The following is an 18,063-nucleotide window of genomic DNA, read 5'->3' on the forward strand; positions in this document are numbered from 1 at the left end:
CTAAATGAAGGGTTAGGGCACCTTATACAGGAGGCTGACCAGTGGAGATCTATTCCATTCGAAAACAATGAGTGAATTAAAAGTCCTCTCAAACCGCCAAAGCAATGATGCAACAGGAAGTCATCTTGAGAAATGGGTCTTTCTCTGTCTGTCTCCTAAACAGCCCAGCTCTAGCCCGCCAGCCCGTAGGCGTCCTCAATTTCACAGTTCAAGAAACTTCAAGCGAAGCAAAGTATCACCTCTCCAATTAGCCTATTTCCAAATAAAATAAGGGACCAACTACAAGCACACCCACAGCTCACTGACCAAAACCAAACAGAGGTGTTTTTGGTTCTTCCTATTTTTTAAAATTGTCAACTCTCGGAGTAGCCAGCGTTTGTATCTGGCACTAACTCTATATTAAGTATCAAATATTAAGATGAAAAATGTGTAATGACCATAAGGGAAATCCTCATTTTATATACATGTTTCCTTTGGATCAAATCATCTACTGGCCCCGAAACACAGTAGGTTTTTAGTCTGAACGTTTAACACAGTAAAGCATCAGGTAAGCAGCTCTCTTCTTCACTTCAGGGATCCTAAAGCTTAAGGCAACTCCGTACAGCAAATACGCCAATAAATCTGCTCTCGGGACACAGAACAGCAGAAGGACAGGCCTCTGGCTCGTGTCCATTCCTCTGGGCGAGGCCAAATAAGAGCAGTGACAAGTTTCAAAGCGGCAGGTGAGGACTGCTAAGGGCCCTGGTTTTCCAGAACTGAAAACACTTACTTCGCCTTCAGCGTCTCCTCCTGAAAATTCCAGTGCGGGTCCTCCACCAGCTGCAGCTCGCGCAGCACCCTCCCGGGCTTGTAGGCGGCGTTGATGATCATGCTGAGGACCTGTTGGGGTAAAGGGACCGCTGTGAACTCCCTCCGCCTCCGTTTCTGCCCAAATGAGGCCACTCTGCAAACCGGCCCGCTGACCCTTCAGGGCTTTGTGCTGTCGCCTCCATCAAGGGACGGGCTGGGATGACGTCGGAGGAGGGTTGTACAGGCCAGCACTGACGCTGCTCACTGTCGACGGGACAGGAAGGGTGACAAAGGCCAACGCCTCTACCCAGGAGAGGGGAACCCTGGCGAGAGCAAGCAGCATGCTCCTGCTAACATTTCCGGATGCAGAAAAACAGAACCATCTTCTCCAGAGAGCCACCGACGAACCTTCAGTGGGATTCCTCTCTAATACGACCGGTCACTAAGAATTCTGCTTTATTCTTACAGATATATTTCAAAAGGGATCACTAAGACAGAGACAACTTCCAGGCAGGGCTCAGATAACTGTACGGAAGGTTCACAAATTATTTGAAACTCACCTGATGATGACCCAATTTATAGCTGTTTAATATTAGGACAATTATCTCAGAGATGTGAGTGTTTCAGAAGGAAGTCTGGCTGCTAACACCATCAGAGAGCTTCCTCAAAACACCCCGTCTCTCCCAAGTCCCAAACGCAAGAAAGTAAGCACGCTGTTACAGCCACTGCGGCACTCCCAGGAGGACCAGACATCTCCCTTATTCTTTTTTTTTAATTCTTTGTTTCCTTTTAATATATATTTTCTTCTTTTTAAATTTGTTTTTTAATTTTTTGGCGGGTGTTAGGTTTATTCATTTTTTAACGGAGGTACTGGGGACTGAACCCTGGACCTTGTGCTCGTTAAGCAGGCGCTCTACCACTGGGCTGTCGCTTCCCCTGAGACATCTCCCTTCTAAAGCCTCGATTATATGCTCTGGGGCACTCGTTTTCCATAAGACATCATCATGACCGCTGAACACTGGTGACTCTGGCATGCTTATGAGCTGCTGTCACCTGCATAGAGAGCTCAAAACATGTGACGGTGCCATGCAGCATATGAAGGACCACTGGGACCGAGGGGGCTTTGGTCCGTGAAATGCCCAGTTGCTGAGGACCTGCCATGTGCCAGGCCCGGGAGCACACAGTCAGGACACAGCGCCCGCTGTTCCTGAAGTCTCTCCCCGTCCAATAGAGGAGCAAGCCAGGCCCTGAGGTCACGTGTCATGTTTCAGGGTGAAACACCTTTGAGACTGTGAGGAAACTATGTCACTGAGTTTGGGAGGACATGGACGGTATGGCTGAAGCACCTACTATTTTTTGGTGACCAGGCCAGTGTCAACGGGAAGGAGGAAGGTGAAAGCACGTGGCAGAAACTTTCAAGTTGCAGTTGTCATGTATCTGGTGTGGTTCAGGATGTAACCGGTGTGGTATGTACCCTGATTTACTTCTGCAAAACAACAAAGCTTGCTCATGACAGAGGATTCAGTATTAAAATATTCTCTACCCTGCAGTCAGCATGGAAAGTGGTTTTTTTCTTGCCTGGGTAGCACCCTGCTATGTTCCAAGGGCCCCATGACTCCCCATCCAGAGAACATGGCTCAGTCAGGGCGCTAAGAGGCCAGGACACAGCAGTACCCGCCGTCCTGGTGTGTTTCTGTTTTCTGTATTAGAATCACCATCTGATTTTATTACTTACTGTCAGAACAATTTCCAGAAACCGAATTTAAAAATAAATCCAGTTGGAACTGGCTGAAATAATGCACAAAGTGTTTATCAACAGACAATAAAATTTCAACTGAGTCTTTTTTATTATGTTTGGCCAAGAAAACCCCAGAGTTGCATCTTATTTGCTGCCTATCAAAATGCATTTTGTGACGGTGAAAAGAAAATGCCTTCCAGAGTTCAATTCCGCGTGGGGACAGGCAGCAATTAAATCTTCCTGGTGCCTTATCCTTCGTCTGTAAGTTCAGCAAGCTCTCTACAAAACCATGGAATTGTGAGCTGAATAATTCTTGTGTACCTGACTTCTCAGTGTGTTATAGTTACCTCCATGAAAATAACTGATTTGACAGCTGTTATTATTACCCAAGTTGGACTGAATTACTGTACCACGCAGAACAGCAGAATTCACATTATTATGCTTTTGATCCAAAAGGGTAGCGTGAACTCTGCCCCCAATTAACAAGCAGGATGTTAGCCGTGAAGCCAATGACCACCCTTCCCAGGAAACTGGCATGAAGTTGGTTGGAGTAACTCAAAGGAGGAAATGAACACTAGAGCAATGACTCAGTGGATTTCTTAGGGTTCATGAAATGTTTACTGGGAACCCACTTCCACACAGAAGTCCCCATTGTGTATTGTAACAGAACAGCAATAGGCTTTGTAAAGTTGGACAGATCTTGGATCAAATCCCAGGTCCATCCCTTAGAAGCAAATCCAGCTTAGGGAGGCAAGATGCTTGACTGACTGTCCTCATCCGTATAATGGGGACACTGTCATTTATCTGGTTCATAATGAAGGGGGCTGGAAGAGGCCACCTCAAAATAGGCCGCTTTGGTATAAGATTAATTTTGCCTTGAAACAACTGGGAAACAGTAGACACAGAAGGAACTCTCTGCCCTTCCCCTTTCTGCCTAGAAGCAGGGCATAAAATTCCCCTTGTGAAGCTGTCCCCCTCCTCTGTCCCATACCAGGAAGAGAGCAATCCGTGTCACTGGAGAAAGAAAGATGGCACTGAGATGACTCTGCACAAACAAATCTTGTTAAAATAACCCTTCTCTTCCATTAGGTTCCCCCATATATTTAACACGCCTAAGAGCCCAGATCTCCTGCCCTTTGTCTAATCACCTCTACACTATGTATTGCCTTTTATGAAAATGGTATGTAAAAATCTCAAGCCTACAGGCTTCTTTGGGTTTTCATTACTTTTCACAGTTTCATTTGTTTTCTGTTTTCATGTTTTTCAAACCTTTTCTCCTATGAATTTGCTTTTTTGTTGGTTTAATTTACAGGCCCCAGTCGCTGAACCTAAGAGAGTAGAAGGAAAGACTTTCCTCCTTCATAAGGACGTTATGAGAAATAAAAGAGGTTAACTTCTTGACATATAAGAAATGTCGAAAGGTAGCCTTCTTCTTGATATGAATGTGGTCCTCATCAACCCATAAAATAAACTCTCCCTGTGCCTTCAATCTCTCCAACCTCACTGGCCCGAATTTACATTTCAGTCTTACATCTTTGCAAAATAACTCTCCTTAGAAGCTCCTGAAGTGGCTGGTACCCAGGAGCCACGGGATGAATGCTCGCCACCCCCCATTCCCAAGCACAGGGTCAGCACTCTAAAGGTTGTGCCAATGAATGGGGTTCTTTTCTGTTCATTTCATGAAATTACAGGACTCCATGATTTCCTTTCATATTCACGATCATGAAACCCTCTCCCAAAACACCAGAAGTAATTTAGATAATTTCCAGCCTCAACCATATCCTGCGATTAAAGTTATAACAATGTTGAAAGGGCAGGTAACTATTTAAGAGGAAAATTAGTTCTCTGAGCGTCAACATTAGAAAACACTTCAGAATGCAAATACGGCTTCTGCAGCTTGGGCTGGGCTGATTTAACAGAAGGAAGACAGATTCTCTTTTGTGCTAAAAACAGAGGCTACACACCCCAAATGGTTTAAACCATGGGGGTGAGGGTATAGCTTAGTGGTAAAGTATGTGCCTAGCATGCACGAGGTGCTGGGTTCAGTCCCCAGTACCGCCAGTATAAAAAAACAATAATAATTAATAAACAAACCAACAAACAAATAAACCTAATTACCTCCTCACCCCCCCAAAAAAAAACCCAAAACCAAAACCAAATGATTTAAACTAAACCACGTTCAAGAAGAACCACGGGCAAATTTGGGCAAAACCCCAAATCTCCGTGAGCCACCGTGGGATTTTATCCTGGCAGGCTGCCTCTAAATCCATGGCCTTGAGAGTCGCTGTGGAAACTGAGACTCTGATTCTCCCCGAGTGAGGTGTTTTCAGAGTCATTTCTGCCGGCAGGACTTGGTGTTCTCCCATCTCATCATGCATCTGTTCCAGAAGCCGAACTTTTCATCCCGGGACACGTGGACGTGGGCAAACACATCCGATGCCCTCCTCCCCGACTTTCTCCTGGGTTCACTGCTCCATCTCTCACCCAGGGGCACAAGCACACACCTGCCCTCTGCCCTGGACACAAAGTCAGCAGCCCAGACCCGGAGACCCACGAGCCTGCGGACAAAGCGTTAAGCAGAAGTTCCCTGAACACCCCTGCGAACGGCCGGCGAGACTCTATCCCACGATGCCGGTGACCTCAGGTGGGAGGCGAGTTCACAGGGGGCCTGTGCAGATCTGTATTTGTCTTTGGGAGGCCCTGGCGTTCCCGGGGCAGCCGTGCATGGGGAAGCATCTGGGGTAGAAAAGGACAGTCCTGGTTGGCGATGACCAACCTGGGCACATGGGTTTCATTTACAACAAACACCTACACTTACTGCCTGTCATTACAGCTCCCACCCTCCATGCCACTGTGCCCAGCGGTCCCACCAGATGCTCCAGGCCCTGAGACCCTGTGGATGGACTGGACCTGCCCCCTCCCTGCCTGGCCTGCTGGTCCTGATCCCCTGTGCAGGGTGACTGGACCTGATGGAGTCCAGCTCTTGGAGGTCACCTGTCTACCTCTGCTGCCCTCCCACAGGAATCGAGACCTCTTAGTCCCTCCAAACCCCCCTCAATCTAACACGAGGATGCTCTCTCCCCAGGAAGTGAACAGAGACATGCATCCACTACCCCCACCCCCAGTCCCCGGATTTGCCAGAAACTCCCTCCCTCCTGGTCCACCGCCCTCTCAGAGTCCAGGACCCCTCTTCAAAGGCCAGCGCCACATCCACACGCACAGACATTACCTATTTCCAGAAGAACCAGACCGAGGAAAAACCACCATCATTCCACATTTTCCAAAAATAAAAAAACCTTTAACTACGAATGCTGATGGCCTGGAAAAACCAAACGTGCTCTGTCTTCGCTCCAACTACCTCCTTCTTTGGAAGTAAAATGCAACCTGAAACCACACAGAGGTCCTGTGCCCAAGCAGGAGCATTGGCATAAATATTGACTTGGCGGAACCTACATTTTTCTTGCACTCTCAGAACTGAAGTGCTTGCTTCTTTTTTTTTTCTTCTTTCCTTCCTGCCTCGTGCATTTTCTGAACATCAGCAAAAAACTAGTTCTGTCATCAGAAAACAGCTCTGGCCTGGCTTTTAAACTTGGCTGCTGGCACCAGAGAACTGATCAGAGCTAACTACCACTGACTTTAAAAAATCATGGAGGAAAATCAAACAGCCGGGCGCTAGAGAGGGACTGATCCTGAGGTCACCCTGTTTGCTAACGGGGTCCACAGGTGACTGAGGACCTCACTGGAATCACATGGGTGTGCAACGGTCTCGCAGGGACTTGAAACAAACCCATCAGGTCACCGCGTTTTTGTCAGCTTGCGGGTTCCGTTCTGATCGCGGGCAACACACACAGGCACAGACTCTGGCAGACGACGTGGCCGCGGTGAGGATGCGGGGGCCTCAGGTCAGTCCATTCCTGGTCCAGGGGGATCTTACTTTACATCACGACAGACTTTTCTATGTGGAATCTGGGCTTGGTTTCTCCCTTGACTAACATCCACCGGGATCTACTCCCCGAAGTCACTATGACCTCCGAGAGCTGCTGCCTCTCCATCTGCCACCCTCTCCCGTGGGACCCACTCGCCACTTGGGCTGGGCCAGACCTGCACTGTCTGATTTCAGAACGTCATGTGTGAAGGTGTCAGATCTCAAGGAAAGCAGGTCTGAACAAGAACGCAGGCAAAGGGCCTGGGTCCAGGCCCGCAGGAGACGCTGAATTCAGATTTCTGCACTTTCCACGCCCGACCTCTCAGCTCTGACGGATGCGGTGCTGCACGCGAGCCTTCCCGTTTCCCCCTCCTCGATCCCACGGATGCTCCAGGCCTCCCAGACACTCTTCCCTCCCCTGGGGCAGGCTGCGTGCTCCCCCTGCCCCAGTCTGTGAGGACATCCCTGAGACCTCCAGGCACCCGGGCCCACCCTGTCACCATTCCTGAGATGCTGACTACCCTGAATGTACCGTTTGCTTGTGTCTCTCCCACTGAGCGGAGGTCAGGATGGGCAGGAACCACCTTCCACACATTTTATGTGTCAAATGCTCCCAAGTAAACACCTTGGGGAACGCATCTCAGGCGCCGTGCGGAGTGCAGTGGAGGGAGGGAAAGCAGCAGCCACACCGGGTCCAGGCGTGTCCGTCCTCCATGATACTCCGTGCCATCTCTGAAAGCCCTTTGCTTGCCCTCCTGGCCTCCTTACCTCATCAGAGAAAACTTCATCTCTCCTCCTAAACCCTCCACTGAGCACAGCCGACCGGAGCTCTTTATTCAAACCCAGCACTGCCTTTCAAGGGCAGAAGGCGCATGCCTCCCACTGGACTGGGAGCCCGCCGCGGGCAGCACCACCATTTCCATCCTCAGGTGACCCGCCTCCAGCCCGCGGGATCCAGAGAACGGAGGTGCTTGGGGAGCCTCGCCCGAGTTGACCCAAACTTCCTGGACGCCCTACAGAGATGGTGCCCCAGGCAGACACCCCATGAACATCGGGCCCCCATGACCATGCTTTACCTCTTTAAGGACCAGCACGCATTTGCCTGGCCCCACGGACTGCGGGAGCTCTGCGATCCTCCCCTTGTTGAGGTAAGGGCCTGAGAAGCACCGGTGATTGATGAAGAGCTGCGGACAGCAGTACTTCCCGTTGACGGTCCCTGCGGGGAAGGGAGACACAGCAGAGGCTTAAGGGACCGACCAAAGACTCGCTGAGCCCACTCCATCGGCAAAACTACGCAGAGGTGCCCCGCGTCCTCACACCAGCACGCTTCACAGCCACTGTAAGATCTTCGACATTCTGATCATGTTTTCTACCACATACATGACCTTTTCTGCTTACTAGGCAGGATGCAAGATACACAAAATGCAAAAACTAAGACAGTGACAACTGAAGTATCACACAACATGGCTTAAGAAGGAAAGAAAGAAAACCTAGTTACACAGCTAAGCTCCCCTGTGTCCTACACCCTGGAAACCCCCCAATCTTTCCTCCCAGGCATCCAGGACCCTGAAGCTGCCATAAATCCGTCCCAGGCAAGCTAGAGACTTCACCACACACCTACATACGTGTGTATTTATAAGCAATACAGGATATTTGGGTTATTTTTAAAAATATTCCATAAACGGTTTTCTGCAACATTTTGTTAGTGCAACATGAGGTTTCTGAGCTCCATCCGTGTTGGTAAACGTCTACCTAGAAGGGCCGTTCCCTTTTCACTTCTGCATAGTATTCCACTGTGTGACTAGAGCTTTTGAATGTGAGTTTTCCATTCTCTCACTGACAGACAGCCACTTGTTTCCATATGTAAATATCCCCTGCGGTGCTTTAATGAATGCAACTGGAAAACTCTGCTCCTGCTAATGGACAAGAGGGTCCTCCTAGACTATAACAAGGAGCGAACTGCCCGACGGCTCAGCCTTCAGTTCTGTGGATCCTGTTTTTCTAGATGTGGCCAAGCTGTTCTCCCAAATTTCCACTCCCGTAAGCACTGTCCAGCTCCCGGGGTCCCAGCCCCAGGCCAGCACTAGCTGTGTGGGGTTCTCTCATGTTGCTAATCTGACGGACATGAAATCTGCCTCCCTGGGGTCTTAACTCTGCATTTCCCTCATTAGTCTTTCAACTTAGAAAGCGAACGGGCAAGGTGTCGATCGAGCGCGTGGCATCTCAAGCTACCACTGGAAAAAGCAGAGTAATTACACAACAAACTGTCACTCTGATCACTCTCATGGGGTTCAGCTTCCAGCTAAGACCCGTCCTCTCCCACCGCCGCTCCAGGCTGAGCTGCACCAACAGCGGTATTTCAGAATAAAACTCGGTGTTAATCTGGGACAATAATTTGACAATTCAGAAACCTCTGTCCTCGTGGGACTTTAACAGAGAACAGGTCGGGAGGAAGAGATGTTATCTTTCTGGGTATAAATAGAAGGCATAAAATAACAATTAGACTCTGGAAGAGCAGCTGACATGATTCTCTTAAAGCCATCCTGAAATCTGAATTTTTTAAGACAGGCAAAAAAAAAAAAGGTCCACAGCTGCATTTTAGGGGAAATTTGGGGGCAGGATGACTCTGTCCAGATCTTTAGGAAAAAACCAGTATCCGTAAGTTTACTCATCAAATTGCTCTCTTTCCTTCAAAGACAACTCTGACTAGCAGGAGTCCTCCATGCCCATAGATTTTAACCCTGGAATTCAGAACAGGTTTCCTGTTGGCTGGAAAATAGAATTCTTCATCAAAGATATTACTTGATGTACAAACACGTCTATAGTCAGATCTGTGGTCAGAGGGACATTCACATTTGTGTTTTTAAACGTTATTGTTAAGTTGCAGGACTTCATACATTAAAAAAAAAAATACACTGTTCCCAACCAGCTATTCAAACATGGAGGGTTTGAAGGAACAATTCAAAAGCCTGAAGGGACTTAAGTATTAACTAGCAATATAAAATACTTGTACAATTGGCATAAAATGTTCCCCCAAAATCCCTAATAACGAGATTTTCAGCTCTTTCTTTTTCACGTGATTCTTCATGATCCGCAGTCCTAACTGGGCTCGTAATTTCCAAGAAACACACAGATCCTCTTTCTCCTCAGACCAAGAGAAGTGTCTAGAGCTACTGGCCAAGAAGCAGAAAAGAAGAGGCACTGAGAATGCAGCCTGGAATTTTTTTTTTAAGTAGGTATCTGTTACTAGGCAGCAATAGAGAAAAAGACAGTAGGCTCAAAGCTGAGTCTCATGTTGACCTAAAAATACAGCCACGTCTCCACTCAGAGCAACGCACGTGGACAGAAGGGAGCCCCGAGCAGCTGGTTTACCTGTGGCGTCCAGGTGAGGGAATAAACAAAGGTCATGAGGTATTTTCTCAACAGGCACTGTGGATGGCAATCTGTTGACAAAGAAAAGAAAAATCTCGTGGGTCACACCCTTCAGGAGACAACGGGTACCTTCCAAAGATTTTTCATAACTGAAAGCAGCTATGAGACAGGTCTAAGCCGAGAACGTGGTGAGATCCAGCCTGGCATCCGTAAGGACAGGTGAGACCACCAGGGGCCGTTCTCCCAATAATGCCAAGAAGCCGACAGATCACCTGCCCCTCGAGTGACCACCACTGATCTCTGAGGCTCTTGTTCTTCTAGGTCACTTGAGGGCCTGTCGCCCGTGACGGAATTAGAATCACGTCCTAGTTACATTCAGGACATGCAGAAACACCACCTCGCGCCAGCTTTCGCGGAAGTCAGACTTCTCGTCCGTGTCTACTTAAAAGCACTTTCTGCTGACCTTCGATTCCTGGGGTCTGTGCTTGTGTGGGTCGTGGCCACACTGAAAAGATCTTTAGAGAAAACCTATGAATTGATGATTTCCTGAAATGTGATGCAGGCTGATCAGCCGAGGACTGAAGTATGCGTTACAGCTCACTAAAAGTTGCTGAATAAATAGAAAAATGGCAGCCTCAGGGCGAAAGAGGCAACTAGGGTTCCAGAGGGATACCCGGGTTGACTGTGTAGAAACCACACAGTTGAAACGCTAAGCAAACTCAAAGGAAACCGTAACGAGAGACCTGAATGGGGTCATCGAGGGCAGTGGTTCTCAAAGCGGGGTCCCCAAACCGTCAGGTCAGCGTCACCTGGAAACCTGCCACCCATGTGGACGCTCAGTCCCCACCGGGGACATCCTGAGTCCCCTGCAGACAGGGCCCAGCAATCTGTTTGAACGAGCTGCCTAGTGACACACGCAAGTCAAGGCTGACAACTGCTGATCCATGGACTGCAAGTTTAGTGGTCACGGGTTCAAATTCTATTTTTCACTTTTTATTTCAACGTTATCCAGGTGAATTGGGAGCTAGATTATTAACCTGATGCACTGTGTTTGGAAATGTGAAAAGAGTACCCACAAAACTGCCATTCACATCAAACAACAATGCAGTTATTATTCAATTTCATTTTACTAAAGTTTCAACTTGGGTACATGAAAAAAAAAAAAAAAGAGCTGCTCTCAATTCCTTTCCCATCAGTACATTCAGAAACCAGAATCACCTGGTAAGGGATGTGACTGTGGTACATCCCAGGTATTTCCCAATATATGAAAAGGCTTCCAACAGTTAGAGTTTTCCAAAATCATACTGCCTGCATGTTCACACGCTGCTGAGCACCCGCCTTCCTTGGAAAACTACAGTCGAAACACGGGGTAACCTACGTTTGTTCAGCAATGGACGCCCACACATTCTTCACAAGGAATCTAATTTAATCTTCTTAAAACCCCCGAGAAATAGGTATTTTACAAAGGAGGGCATGGAGGACAGAGAACTAGAGTGTCTCCCTCCAGCTCCCCCGGCTGGGACGGGGCTGAGCTGAGGCCTGGACGTGGCAGGGGAGGGGGTCACTGGGTGGGGACAGGCAGCTGTGGGGGGGGTGTCCCCCACCCCGGGGCCTTAAGCGCCACCATCACAGCCTCACCCAGCCGCAGCGTGTGAGACTGGGCCGCCCTGCGGGTCCGCTGAGGTGGGACGAAACTGAAGAGTCACGATCGGGAGAAGAAATTCCTGCACGTATGAGACGCACAGTAAGTAACCGGAGGCGTATCTGGCTGTGCCCTTCACTGCTCCGCTGGGGGTCACCGAGCCTCTAACCAGAACAGCCCTGATTCCCAGCCTCTTACAAGATGCGTCGGAGTTTATCATGTCATTTTTGAGGGGGAAAAAACTTACTGTTTCTCTGGTTGCACAACTGCGATCTTTCTCTTCTTTTGTGCTGCAACACATTCAAAAAGGGGGGGAAAAGGCAGCTTTGGTAGAGAGTTAGGAATAAGCATTTTTTAAAAACAGCTCAGTGTAAAACTGCGTCCATTTTAAAGTAACAATTTAAATACAAAAAAGTTACTGCATTTGTGTCGTGATTTTATCTTTGTTTCCTCCAGCATGAAGTAGACTCTGACTTTACAGAAATGAGGTCTAAATAGAATTTAGTGTATTTAATCTTATCACTACACTGGCTACTTTCTCCTAAAATATGCTTCTAATACAAACAAAAAGAACACACATAGCAAACTTCCCAGGAATACAGCTGGTAAGATCAACGGGTGTCAGTGTGATTATCCAGATGACTTTTTTCCCACAGAACGTGCGATAAGTCAAATAATGCTACCATAACAGCCTGCTCCCGAATTAGGATTACAGGCACGTTTATAAACTAAAACACTTTATCATTAAAAGGAAGACTGGCAAATATGTCTGTCAAATGGTGACATAAATCACCCAACAGTAAACTTCGGGATAAGAACATTTCCAGTTTACATTTATAATTGGTTAAAATCAAGCAACATGGATGGAACTAGAGATTATCAGACTAAGTGAAGTCAGCCAGACAGAGAAAGACAAATACCATACGATATCATTCACATGTGGAATCTTAAAAAAAAAAAAAAAAGGACACAAATCAACTTATTTACAAAACAGAGACAGATTTACAGACATAGATAACAAACTTATGGTTAAGAGGAGGGAAAGCAGTGGGGAGGGACAAGTTGGGAGCTCAGGATTTGTAGATACTAACTGCTACGTAAAAAATAGATAGACAACAGGGTGCTATTGTACAGCACAGGGAACCACATTCAATACCTTGTAATGGCCCATGATGAAAAAGAACATGAAAATGAATATATACACATAACTGAACCGCTGTGCTGTATGCCAGAAATTAACACAATATTGTAAATTGAGTATACTTCGATAAAAAGAATAGAAAAGGTAATAATACAATAAAATCACCTTAACAAGGACAGACCAGAGCTTCTGGCATCTATTAACTTGGGCTTAGATAATTCTGACTCTTCCAACGTTAGCATAAATTAATCCTAACAGAACTTCTGAAGCTGTCAGAGTTTGGCAGGTTTATTTAGACTTCGCCTCTTCAAAGCAAAATGTATGTGTGAGAGATAAAATGAAAGCAAGAATAAATGAATGGAAGAGTGACTCAGAGTTCATCTCTTCCTGACTTGATCAGTATCCAATTCCAGCACAGGCAGACCTCAGAGGTACTGCGGGTTCACTGCCAAGGCACCCCAACAAAGCAAGCACTGCAACAGAGGAGTCTCAGGGAATTTTCACCATCGTCTGAGCCTTCGGTGAGTTGCAGTAGTGACAGCAGAGATCACTGATCACCGATCACCGTAACAGCTGTGGTAATACTGAAAAAGTTAGGGACAGCGTGAGAATCGGGGGGAGGGAGGGTGTAGCTCAAGTGGCAGGGCGCATGCTCAGCACGCACGAGGTCCTGGGTTCAATCCCCAGTACCTCCTCTAAAAGGAAATAAATGAATGAACCTAATTACCCCCTCAAGAGAAAAAGACAACAAAAAAAGTTTTTCTAAAGAAATACTGCAAGAATTACCAAAATGGGAAGTGAAGTAAGCAAATGCTGTTGGAAAAATGGTGCCAATACAGTTATTTGACAGAGGGAAGGCACACACACCTTCAATTTGTAAAAAAAAAAACAAAAAAAAACACTGTATCTGTGAAGACAAGGTCTGCCTGTAATGACTACGGGGACGTATAAACTCTGGTCCCTACAGTGAAAGGTGAGCGCAGGCCCCCTCGTCTAACTCAGCCTTTGTGAAGAAGGGTGCGGGGCCTGACCTGGGCGACGTTCCGATAAGGAGGCAAACTCAAGGGGCTGGGAAGCAACACACAAAACAGAGAGGACACAGGACTGTGTTCACCTTAACCCGTGTGTGATTTTATGCAGAAACACTCAAAGCACTTGTCACCCCCCCAGGTCCTCAGGAAGCGGGGAGGAAGGGGGCAACACAGCACGAGTTTCTGTCCGAGGCAGAACCAACGGCAGGAGGTTGGGCCCAAACCTGAGGGAGCCCAGGAAGGACTGTGCTAGTGGCCGTGGGGGCTGAGAGTCAGGGACCCACCCCCTCTTAAGTGAGAAAAAGAGAAAAAGAAAAAGAACAGCCTTGAGACTGAAATAATTATCCTACGCTCCAATCTTTGGAAATAGTTTAAAGTGAGGGCAAGGTGGTCTTCTCATTGGATCAAATTCAGTGCCCAGTACGGTGCACAGAGGAAAGAATCTCTTAAAACCCACCTCCGTCTAAGATCGGGGCCCCTACTTTGTTTCCAGCAGATAATGCCACATCCTACTCTCATTGATATGCAGTAGGACCCTTAAGTGTGCTTCAAAACCTGCTGACACCAGGCAATGGGAGGTTCACCACGGGATGGGACTTGAGAGCAGTGTTCTGAGCACCTACAGAAGTGAACCGTATCACAGGATGCCAAAGAAGCAAGCTAGCCTGTAAATTAATGAAGTATTAGGAACATGACCTATTTCACAGTAATTTACAACTCTTGATCTTTAAGGACTCAACGTTTTAAGGAATACTTTGGATGCACATTAGGGTGGAATCAAAAAACGCCGAGATTTATTAGGTCTGAAGATTTGTAGACGGCTACCATTTCAGGGTGATGACACGTTAAAACACACGCCTGTATATATTTAAGTGGGGGGGGGGGTGTATGTGAGAGAGAGAGACAGACAGAGACAGGGAAACAGAGACAGAGAGATGCTGGGTTGTTCCGCTATCAATACTGTTTAATTGGTATTTTTGTGATCAGACAGATGTGATGTACACATTTCAAAGAACATTTGAAATCTCACTAGTCAGTGTTAAAAGCAGTTCAGTGTTCATCTCAGTAAATTATTGGGGCCCATGGTGATGCTCTGGGGGTGAACCTCATGAGAAAAATTAGTTCTTTCTCAGATATGATCATACAAACATAGAGCAGTTGGCTTCATTTTTTTTTTTCTAATCAAGAGACTGAATTGTATACAAAATGGGGAGTGAAGGTTCCGGATGCCCATCCCTGCCTCTCCGTGTGCCTTTAACTGCCTCATCACTGTGACTCAGTTTGTCAACCTGGGAAATGCTTCCAAATGTTAAACTCGGGCAGACACTTTAAAGGACAAATGAGATAAAAATAATCTGGGTGAAATCGAGGAACTTTTCTGATGTTTACACCGTGGCCCTACTAATTTTCTTTACAAAAGTGCCTGTTTACTCATCTGAATCCCAGGCGTCATGCCTCTGGGCTCCGAGCCGGCGGTACTTACAGACCGTCTTGTGCGGTGTGGTCAGAGGGTAGGAGTTGGCCTCACACCAGCCCACAGGGAAAATGTCCATGGACTCAACATCGACAATGAACTCTGGAGCCGGACTCTGCAGACCTGCGGGGAAGCCAAGACAACAGCTGCAGGCAGATTTTACCAACAGAGACACGGAAGGAGGAGGGGAAACACAGAGCATCCCTGAGATGGAGGGAAACACGCCATAAAGCCGACGGTGTCGTACGACCGACACAAACGCCTGAAATGCCAAACAGCAAGAGTGCAAGGCGTCCAGACAAACTGAGGGTTTGGAAAAGAGAGGAAGAGGGAGGAATCTGGTAACACTTGGCAGCTGGGCCAGAAGTGCCGGGAAAAAAAAAAACAAGCATCGTTCTTTCTCTAAGAACAGCTTGGAAATTAAGGAAACGTGGTCCAGCCTGTGGGGTGGTGGGGCAGAGAGCCATCCTTCTCCCAACACCACGCAAAGGGCAACCTTCAACCACTGAAAGTTAAACAGCCCAGTTAAAAGACTCAGCAACACCGGTGCTGAGCGGCGAACGCGGACAATGCAACCTCCTAGGGGACGTGTTCATTTACACGTGACTGGAGTCACTTATTCTGAACTCAGCGTGTGGTCGGCACACTTTTGCCACGTCACACACAAGTCCTTTACGCAGGAATGTCTCTTTAGTGGGGACCTAAGGATGGCCTCCTGTTTCACCATCATAACGACGCCCTGCGCTGAGTCGGCATCCCAGCCGAGAGATTCTGTAAGAAAGAAAAGATCTGGATCGCATGTGAGCAAAGGGTTTAAGGAACTCTGGCTCCTGAGAGAACAAATGTAGAACCCAGCAAACTTGTGAAGGGAAGCAAATTCTACACCGAATTCTACACTTTGAGGGAAGACACTCCTGAACCAAGAATCACAAGATAAGAAAGCTGTTAACAGAATGACTCCCTGGCTCTAACCACTTAATGTTGCTTCGCTTTGGTTTCTTCACCGAGAATCGAGATGAAAGTAACAGTACAACCCCCAGCACACACCCACGTTGTCACACGTCATCTGGTGAACTCTGGGTCACAGTCCCCCTAAAACGTAACTTCCTGAGGCTAAATCCTGGCAAACACAAGATGGTCCAGACCATTTCAGCTACGCTGGCTCCCCGTCTCTGTGACTTCCCGTCACAAAGTAGGCACTGTGAAAAACAGGAGCACGTTATTTGATACACGCAGGTTCCCAGTTTAACACTAAAACACTCTGTGCACACACAGTGCCCCGGACACTCTGACAAAGGGTTCTTACACACGCGTCGTATCACCACCGTGAGGCACGCGCAACTTCTCCTTTGTTCTCAAAGAAAGTCATCACAGTGATTATCCATCCTAACTTGCTTTTCACTGAATTCTCCTACCATCTGAAAGATACACCAGCTAAAAGAACGCAAGTGGATGTACAGGCATTACTTGGGGGATTATTTACAGGGATTTTTACTGAATAAATAGAAAGCATTCTGTCTTACACGGCTCAAACAACACTTAACCTATCGGCCAAAGAATCACTAAGTTAACAAGACCTCCCGAACAGGCAAGAGGCTAAGAAACTCTCCAAGCGGCTTCAAACGTGGAAGTGATTTTTCTTGTCCAGAAGGACCCTTGTCCGGTGAAAAGGGTCTGTTTCCCATGACACAGGGTGTGTCCTCTTCAGACCCACAAAAATACAAAGACAGCACATTACTTCTTGCCACTCAACAGGTTTACTAACAGGTTGAATTCATCTACTGGATACGTTTGTATTTCCCGGTGTATGTCTGGGTACAAACTAGATTTTCCAGGGCAACAGTATTTTCAAGAGGAAGCATAAAGTGAACTTCACGGCTTACTCCTCCCTGAGTTATTTTTGTCTTCTGATGTCCTGCTGGTTTGCACATCGCTTCATATTCATACTTGAACACAGACACTTCTGTAACAATGTATACAGTCATGTATTTCTAAGGCTGGCTTTACCATACTTTAAAATTATTTGACCATGCTTCCCATTCATTAAACAAATACTTACGAGCTACACTGTGTCAGCCACCACGTTCTCAAGAAAGTTCTAGCCCTGCCTTCCTTCCGGCCCCAAATTTAGCCCCTTCAGGCATCTGTGGAGCAAGAGATGCTGGGAACGTGCGGTATTTATCACCCAGGAAGGCACTTCTGACCCTGAAACCCTGCCCGTCCTATCCTGAAGGAGGGGCAAGAATTCTGTATTTTCCCTTTATCAATCTTACAGATCCAGACATATCTGGCTGGACTCACAATAATTCTTTAACACGTAACCCATTGTTTCCTAAGATTGGAGAATCAGGAGCTTACAAAACTAAGTCATTAAACATGTTGCCAGTATTCCTTCCTGCTTATTCCAGGAAGGCCAAAACCACCTACGCAGAGCGAGATGTTCCACTAAGGACCTTCGCGCTGCTTGTCGTCATTCCGTAGAAACGTCTCTCACGAACAACACAAGGCTGTACGCGACCTCTGATTTTTGCTTCAGTTGCACCAAGTCAAGATGAATAAAACTTACTCATTCTTACCCAGGACTGTCGTCTCAAAAACCACCAGGAGGCCTAAATCTCCATCTATGGGCAAGTACTTAAATAAGTCACGGTACTGCCACATGATGGAATATTCTGCGCTATAAAAAAGAATGAGAAATCTCTTTATATATTTACACGTACAGATGTATATTTGAGTAAAAGAAAAGCAGGGCACAGGACACTGTATATTTAGCTCGCCGCCATCTGCTTTAAAGGGGGCAAATAACATATTTATATACATGTGCAGAAGATAAATCTGGAAAAAATGAAAAATCCTAATTCAGTGGGTGTCTGCTGAGAACAGCACTGGCGGTGGGGCAAGATGGGGGAGACAATGTGGAAAAAGATATTTTGTGTATTCCTGGCCCTTGT

General features: G+C 47.0%; 1 protein-coding gene across 5 annotated transcripts in view; it reads right to left on the reverse strand.

The window, feature by feature from the left end:
• Positions 1-18,063, reverse strand: part of SFMBT2 (Scm like with four mbt domains 2) — a 150,552-nt gene that overhangs the window by 21,168 nt on the left and 111,321 nt on the right. For all 5 annotated transcript variants that reach the window (XM_031444769.2, XM_031444767.2, XM_064479320.1 and 2 more), the window contains 5 exons: positions 15,122-15,235; positions 11,714-11,756; positions 9,825-9,895; positions 7,529-7,668; positions 770-879 (listed from right to left, as the gene is read on the reverse strand). In XM_031444769.2, coding sequence (XP_031300629.1) covers positions 770-879; positions 7,529-7,668; positions 9,825-9,895; positions 11,714-11,756; positions 15,122-15,235 — 478 coding nt within the window. The remainder of the gene's footprint in view (positions 1-769; positions 880-7,528; positions 7,669-9,824; positions 9,896-11,713; positions 11,757-15,121; positions 15,236-18,063) is intronic.

This window comes from Camelus dromedarius, chromosome 26 (genome assembly GCF_036321535.1).
Source record: "Camelus dromedarius isolate mCamDro1 chromosome 26, mCamDro1.pat, whole genome shotgun sequence".
In the NCBI taxonomy this organism is placed as follows: domain Eukaryota; kingdom Metazoa; phylum Chordata; class Mammalia; order Artiodactyla; family Camelidae; genus Camelus; species Camelus dromedarius.